Source organism: Arachis hypogaea, chromosome 10 (genome assembly GCF_003086295.3).
Source record: "Arachis hypogaea cultivar Tifrunner chromosome 10, arahy.Tifrunner.gnm2.J5K5, whole genome shotgun sequence".
Taxonomy (NCBI): Eukaryota; Viridiplantae; Streptophyta; class Magnoliopsida; order Fabales; family Fabaceae; genus Arachis; species Arachis hypogaea.
Genome location: NC_092045.1, coordinates 25,526,919 through 25,534,962, shown reverse-complemented (window position 1 = coordinate 25,534,962; position 8,044 = coordinate 25,526,919). Strand labels below are relative to the sequence as shown.

General features: G+C 29.6%; 1 protein-coding gene across 1 annotated transcript; it reads right to left on the bottom strand.

Moving 5' to 3' along the window:
- Window positions 1–1,167: 1,167 nt before the first annotated feature.
- On the bottom strand, window positions 1,168–3,708 carry LOC112715416 (nematode resistance protein-like HSPRO2). Its single transcript, XM_025767184.3, has one exon. It carries the CDS (start codon window positions 2,848–2,850, stop codon window positions 1,420–1,422), a length of 1,431 nt encoding a protein of 476 aa, XP_025622969.1. The 5' UTR covers window positions 2,851–3,708; the 3' UTR covers window positions 1,168–1,419.
- Window positions 3,709–8,044: the final 4,336 nt, after the last annotated feature.

Here is an 8,044-nt window from a genome sequence, read left to right as displayed (position 1 = left end):
CAACCATCACTCTTTGCATGTGAATTACTCTCTTCATGCAACGTCGTCTTCTCATATTGGTCTTGCATGAGATTTTTAGGGTTTCCAAATTCAAAAACTAAACCTTCCACCCTCGTATTATTTTCTGTCACCATTGTTTCTAGAACAAGCTCCACCACTTGCAATAGCTCTGGCTCTACCATTTTCTTGGCTCTCGGTTTCTCGCAGTCATGTGCAATGTGGCCAAAACAACTATACTTCTTAGATATAACTCAAGTTTTCATACTCAACATCAAAATAGAAACCATCAACCTTGATTTTCCTTATGACTGGAACCTCGAGGTCAACAAAACGCACGCTAATACATGCCTTCCTCTTTCAACTAGTTTTTTTGCTAAATATATTTTAATAGGATTCCCAATCGCCGCAGATATCCTCATAATTGCATCTTCATCATAGTACCGTATATGCTATGGCCGTTTATACGTATCCATATGGGGGTAAATCCAAATGACTCTTCACCGAATCTAAACTCAGGTGTCCAAGACTTCACTACTAAATAATAACCCCGTAACATCCAAGGCTCTCCAAAGAACATGTTTATACGATCTTTTACCAAATCAGACGTCACTAAAAAATGATTATTCCCACGTCCCTTTAACCTCCGCAACTTGTTAATGATCACAGTGTAACTCATATTTTTTTTTTCCAACACCTTTATCGCAATAGTATCTTTATATGAAGTTATAAGGATAATTTTACCTTTTTCGGTAGATATCACATTCGATAATTCTGTCTTCTTGCTTTTCTATAACTTTTGCCAAACGATCAGTTGATCACCCACCAGGTGATGCGTCCTTAGTTATAAGTTGCTAAAAAATCACACGCAATACAATTAGTTTCGAGATTGATCAATACAAAATTGCTCTCAATCTTAATCACCATCCCCCTTCTCTCCCCTCTCCTTTTAACATCTTGCACAAACTATCTCTCATTCTCTCTTTTATTGTTTCTGCAATTTCACCGGCTACCTACCTTACCGTGTTTCGCCCTCACATACTCATCGCCACTCTCTCCCATCGCTATCCTCTTTAGATATAGTTATTAAGTACTAATTAAGAAGAGTAATGAGGTAAATGACAATAATGAACACATTATAATTCATAATATGAACAAAATATGGACACATTCTTAAAAAAAAAATGTCTTTATTATACAAAGATTGGCAGAACATATAATTATACAAGTGTACAACAACCCGTTACAAAATTGTACTCACTCCTCTTTCTATCAAACTTTAAGTAAAACTATAAATAATTTCTTCTCTTTTTTCCCGTTCCCTAAGCTTCATGTATCACTATTGATCTAAAATTGAACTGTTACCCAATGAAATACCACCACCTTGTTCTTCATCAATCATCACCCGTGGCTAGTGTTTCTCTAACATCGAATCCTTCTATCAGCAACAAAACTATTAACACGTTTACCATGATCGTTATTATTGTTGTTAGTATTGTTATCCCAAAAGTACCCTAAGAAAGTTTTGGCAGCGTCCAAGCTTGGAAAATAAGTAGGCTCCATAAATATCTGAGTCAGTGAGTCACCACCCTCGCAACCCATCCCAACTCGGTTCCCAGTCGCCTCCACGTTCCCCATAACCGCCGCCACCATCTGCTTGTATCCATAAAAGAACCCCTTCATAGCCTTCTCCACCGCCTGCATCCCTTGCAGCACCTCCACCTTCTCCCTCTCCTCCTCCGCCGCCGCCGCGTAAAGCCTCATCGCTGCCTCCTGAATCCTCGGCCCTCCCGTTGGATCCACCTCCGCTCCCACTACTTCCGGCACCTTCTCCCTCAGCTCCTTACACATCCTCGCCACCTCAACCAACTCCCTCGACCGGAAACAAAACGGCACCGTTTCGCCTATGCAACCGTTTTTCAACGACCTCATTGCCAGCTGGCTCTTCATCAGTTTCAAGAAATCGTTAGGATCCATTGCCATGTGAACATCCATAACTTCTTCCAGAAGCTTCCAGATCCGCTCCACCGCGTCGAGATCACTCGCGGCCTTCTCGAACTTCCTCCCTTCGATTGATCCAGCGATTCGTTCTAGAAGCTTCTGCATTACGCGGATCCACGATTCCAAGATCTGGTGCGCCGCATGAACGTTCACGTTCTCGTAGTTCCCCTCCAACGGCGTCGCCTGGAGCGTGTGGAGTTCTCTGGGCCTGCAAACCGCATCGTAAAGGAGACTGGGCTTTCCCGAGAGATTGGGCTCACCTAGGCCCAAAGTGTACGGACACCTTGTCATCTGGCACTCCACGGTGAGGAGGATCCTCTGAGCTGCGTCCTTCGATCTCCGCCACGTGGCGAGTCTCGGAAGCAGGCTGGACTCGCTGTAACTAATTCTGTTACCGGATTCTGCGAGATTAGCGGTTGGTGCAGTGCCACGTGTTTCCGTGTCTTGCTCTTCGTCCTCGCAGAGAATAGATATGATCTCGATCTGACACGTGGCGAGTGACTCAATCTTACGGTTCCATTCTCTTCGGTTCGCGTAAGGTCTTGGATCCGATGACACAGTGGAGAGGAACCGGAACGAGATTTCAAGAGCTTGCAAAGCGGGTTTTAGGATTGGCTCGTTGTTCCAGGTTGGGAAGTCTCTGTGGGACCACAGTTTTCGGAGGTCCGGGAGGCGGAGGTAGTGGTCGTAGGCGGCACAGAGCGGAGGAGGTGCGGGGGAGAAGTCTGTTGTGGTGGGGAAGGGAACATGCAGAGAGGGACCGCGCGGTGACTGTGAGGGGTTCGAAAGTTTTGGAGGATTTGATGACATGTCGGAGTTGACCATGTTTGTTTTCCAATGCAAATCAACCATTTTTCAGAGACAAAATAGATTTTGATGTGTGTTGAATTTGGATAGGGTTGTAGGTTTTTAATTTGGGCTGTGGAATAATTGAAATGATAAGTGAAGAGAGGACCGGTATTTATAGATGTGGAAATGGATGTGAGAGAGAGACAGAGAGGAAAGACGCGTGGACTGGCAGCATGGAGAACGAGGAATTTGAAAGTCGGCTTGGTGTGGAAAATGATTTTCAAATTATCCACAATATAATAAAACTTGCCTTTTTTTTTAAGTATTAATTTAGAGGTTTTGGTAAGTAAGCAAGTACGTGAATTAAGACAAGGAGTTTTGTTTATGTTAATGAATATAAAATTAGAATAAAATTTTAGATTGGATTGAATGAGGAAAAGGAGAGGAAGGATGGGAGCGGCACATGAAGGTTGAAGCTTATCCAAAACACCTAACATGGGGGAGTAAGGGAGGAAAGAATGAAATAGTTGTCTGTTTACGTTGAACCGGGGAACTAGAATAGAATAGTGTTGTTGATATCTTTGTTTAGAATAGAAATCTAGAAATTTAATTTGGTCAAAGGAAGATTAGTAGAACGAATTACTAGTGGGGTCGTCGAAGGTTAGACCTGTTGAACTGGTATATATTGCGAGTTGTATGGTGTTTCGCAGCTTGGGTACCACTTTTTTGACATTGTGGCCAATCACTAGTTGCCCTCTTGTGTGAAGCAATGGTTGGGCTTTTTCCACTTTTGGTACCATCTCATCTCTAATATCGACTCAACTAAAACATCCAGCTGCACCACCACTTGCCTTTTCTAATTTTTACGCTGAAGTATACTAATGACCAATTTGTTTGATTGCTAATGCTGAGTGTTTTTTCTCTTTTTTTCTTTCTTTTTTCTCTTTAGACATTTCCAAACTACGTTTAAAATACAAATATTTCTGCTTGGAAACGGAACCGGTTTAATTGGATGTGTGGATAAAGATAGAGTTTCATCGCGAATTAAATTTTTAATTGATAATTAGTTAATAAAATAATAGACGGATAAAGATTAAATATTTAAATTATTATTGCAAAAAAAATTAATTAATTATTAGTTAAAAATTAGATTTAATTAATATGTGTCTTAAGAGTACATGATAAATTTATTATTAATAAAAAATTTTAAATATTTTTATTTAATAAATACAAAATAAATATGTTAAAAATTTAAATTTTTATATTTTAATAATCTTAACATGTGTTTTATCGATAAATTCAAAAAAATTTATTTTCAATTTTTTAGAATAAAATATTATTTTATTTTTAACATTTGGAATTTAAAGACGAATTTATATATTAGGGTCTGGAGACAAGTGTCTCCACTATAATTTAAAATTTTTTTGAGTAATATATAACAATAATAATTATTTGTCTCATTAAATTAATTAATTTGACCCCATTTAAATTTTTTTACACAATTTTTAGTATTTGATAGTCAATTTGAGAATTTTATTTTAGATATACATTTTTATGATTAATTCTCGAATTTGAATAGAATGGATGTTTTTATTAAATATTGGTTAAGACTCGAAAGAATATTGTTTATCCATAACGGTTTCTTTTTTTAAAGTTAGTTTTAATTTTGTCGTAGCAACTACATCAGTTGAAAGAACTTTCTAAGTTATGAATATTATAAAGAGTTGGTTTCATAATTGTAAGAAGATAAATTTTTAAATAATTGTTTGGTTATATATAAAAAGAAATATTTGATTGTATTGATAATAAAAAAATTATTCATTTTTTAAATATAAAACTTAGAATAATCAATTTCTAAAATATATATTATTATTTAATTTACTATTTTTGTATTTTAATTTGTTAGTTATATAATTTAAAAACTAATTATATTTTACAATAATAAAATATAATTATAAAAATTAAGTTTAATTATTTTATTAGTTTTTATAACTTTATCAAATTTTTATTTAGATCCTTATAATCTAAAAATTTGTAATTATATTGAGTCTCTATATTAGATAAAAAAAATTAATTACGTTCTTTTTAACTTTAATTTTAACATTTGTTTTTATATTTAATGTAGGATGAATTATAAAATATTTTTAAAAAAATTTTAGGGTTAGTGTATATTTTCTAAAGATGACAACTAGAAGGATTTGATTAAATTTTTTTACCTAATATAATGAACTTTTAGACTATAAGAACTTAACTAAAAAATTAGTAAAGTATAAGAACTAATAAAGTAATTAAACCAAAAAAAATATTATTATTTTATGTATATTTTATTTTCACTGTCAAAATATTTTAAATTTGTTACTATTTGGGATAAATTTTAAACTTTTTAATATTTAAATTGTTCTATTTGTGTCTACAATCTTTTAAAATCGATTTAATTTTATTCTACTATTAACTCTTTTAACATATCACAAACAGAATTATATAAAAAATAGATTTTTTTGCACTAAAAATAGAGGGTTTAAGGTAAAAGCATGTGATTATGATATGTGGTCTGTATTTTGTTAACAAGCTGTAGGAACCAACTTGGTTTAATGGTAGTTTATGTATGATGTGATTGTGAATGAAATGCAAAGTAAACTACCATTATGCCTTCAATTAATATGTTTTGGCAGTTTTGCAATGCATAAATATAACAACTATTTGTACATGTAATTAAATGACATCACAATGATCAAATAATTAATAGAATAATTTTGGTCACCAAAAATTTAGATATTGATAAAATTAATTACAAAAAAAAATTAAACTAACGTTATAATTATAAAAAATATATATTTTTTAATAATAATAATTAATTATTAAATTTAGAATTGACTCTATTAATTTTTTTTTTTGAAATTCTTAAATTATCCTTTATATTATTTTTTCATTTTAACCATTAATTTCTTCAAGAATCAAAACTAAAATCAACCTTAAACTATAGAAATTTTTTTACGATTAAAAATAAATTACCATTTGTAACCATAAAAAATACAAATGCTGACAAATATACTCACATAAAAATAAAACGACAATTATAATCACAAAAGATGATTCTCGTGTGCCAAAAATACCCGAACATTGGTTACACAATTACATAATATATATTTTGTCGAATTATTGTGTCTATCTATTGAATATATTTTAGACAAAATATTCATTAATATTCGTTTGATAGGTATATTTTTTTTATTTAATTGTATCTTAATATGTCTTAATAAAAAATAAAAAAAATTTAAATATATTTTGAATATATTTAAATAATATCACGTGTCAGTATATTTAATTTTATTTTTAATATATATTTTTTGGATAAATTTAAAAACAATATATATTTTTATTTATTAAAATAAAAAATTATTTTAAATATCATTAAAAAAATCTACGTCATATTATATTTGTTATTTGGAGCCTTGGAGGTGAGGTAATGACAGAAGGGAAATAATATAGAGACAAGACTGTGCTATGGGAATGGGTGCATGAATTGAATTAAACGGTGATTGCTACGGTCACAGGGGAGTGGGGAGAATAAAGCCGTAATCAAAGAAGTTGGAATTATTACTTCATTAGTTGGCGGAAATCGCGAATTAAGGCGTGGCTTCCGGGACAGACGAAATTTAAAAGGCTGCGCCGTGTCCACATCCACTGATTCTTATTTTTTCCTTTCTTGCTTCCTTTATCTTAACATGTATCCGTATCACTCTATTCCCCATATTTATTAATATTTATTTTTATTTAAATATGTATTTTATAGTATATATATAATTAATTTTGTGATTAATTTTTAATAGGTTTTGTTAATCTATGGTTTAAAGACTCATTTTAAAATTTTTTATTATCATATTTTTAATATATGTTTTTAAGATATAAATTAATTATTTTTTATATAATTAGATCTTTATCTTTTACGTGTATACTTCTTTAGTTTATTGTTGTTTATAGAAATTATACATTTAAAAGATGAAATTAAATTAAAAGTACATTTTATATATGCAATTTGAAGATTATTTTAATTTTATTCTTAAATTTTAATTTATTTAATTTTAATTTTATTTTATTAGGATTTTAATGTTTTTTAATTAAATTGAACTAAAGATAAAATTAATATCAAAATAAAATATTAAAAATAAATTGAAACAAAATAAAATTTAAAATTAAAAAATTAAAACAATTAAAGAAATAAAATATAATTTTTTCTTAAAAAATTTGTAATCAAATTAGAAAAAAAAGGTTAGAAAGGGATTTGATTTTAGAAGATTTTTTAATGGGACAAAAAATTAAAACCAAAGAGACACTTATATATTTAAAAAAAAACTTATTTTTTATTACAATAAATAATAAGTGAAGTATAAGTAATCTTAAAAATTAGAAGAGTTAACTAATTGTAATTTAGAGAAGTTCAGAATTGATCTTATATATATTTTCTGTGAATTTTATATAATAAATAATTTTTTTGTATATATTACAGCATTTTAAATTTGTTCCATTTTCATGAATATATAATTTATTACAAACATTCTTTAATGTCAATCAAAAATTTATTTTTTATCTTTTACGTGTATACTTCTTTAGTTCATTGCTGTTTTTAGAGATCGTATAATTAAAAATTAGAATTAAATTAAAAGTACATTATATATATATATAATATATATATAACTTGAGGATTATTTTAATTTTATTTTATTTAATTTTATTTAATTTTAATTTTATTTTACTAGGATTTAATGTTCTTTAATTAAATTGAAGTAAGGATAAAATTAACACAAAATAAAATGTTAAAAGTAAATTGAAACAAAACAAAATTTAAGATTAAAAAATTAAGACAATTAAAGAGATAAAGTATATTTTCCTCTTAAAAACTTGTAATTAAATTATTAAAAAAATGCTAAAAAGGAATTTGATTTTAGAAGTTTTTTAATGGAACAAAAAATTAAAACCAAACAGACACTTATATATTAAAAAAACTCATTTTTTATTACAATAAATGATAAGCGAAGTATAAATAATCTTAGAAATTAGAAGAGTCCACTAATTGTAATTTAGAGAAGTTTAGAATTGGCCTTAAAAGATATTTTTTTTGTAGACATTATATAATAAATAATTTTTCTATATATATTACAAAATTTTAAGTTTGTTCCATTTCAATGAATATATAATTTATTACCAGTATTTTTTAACGTTAATATAAAATTTTATCTCTATTTTTTATGTGTATACT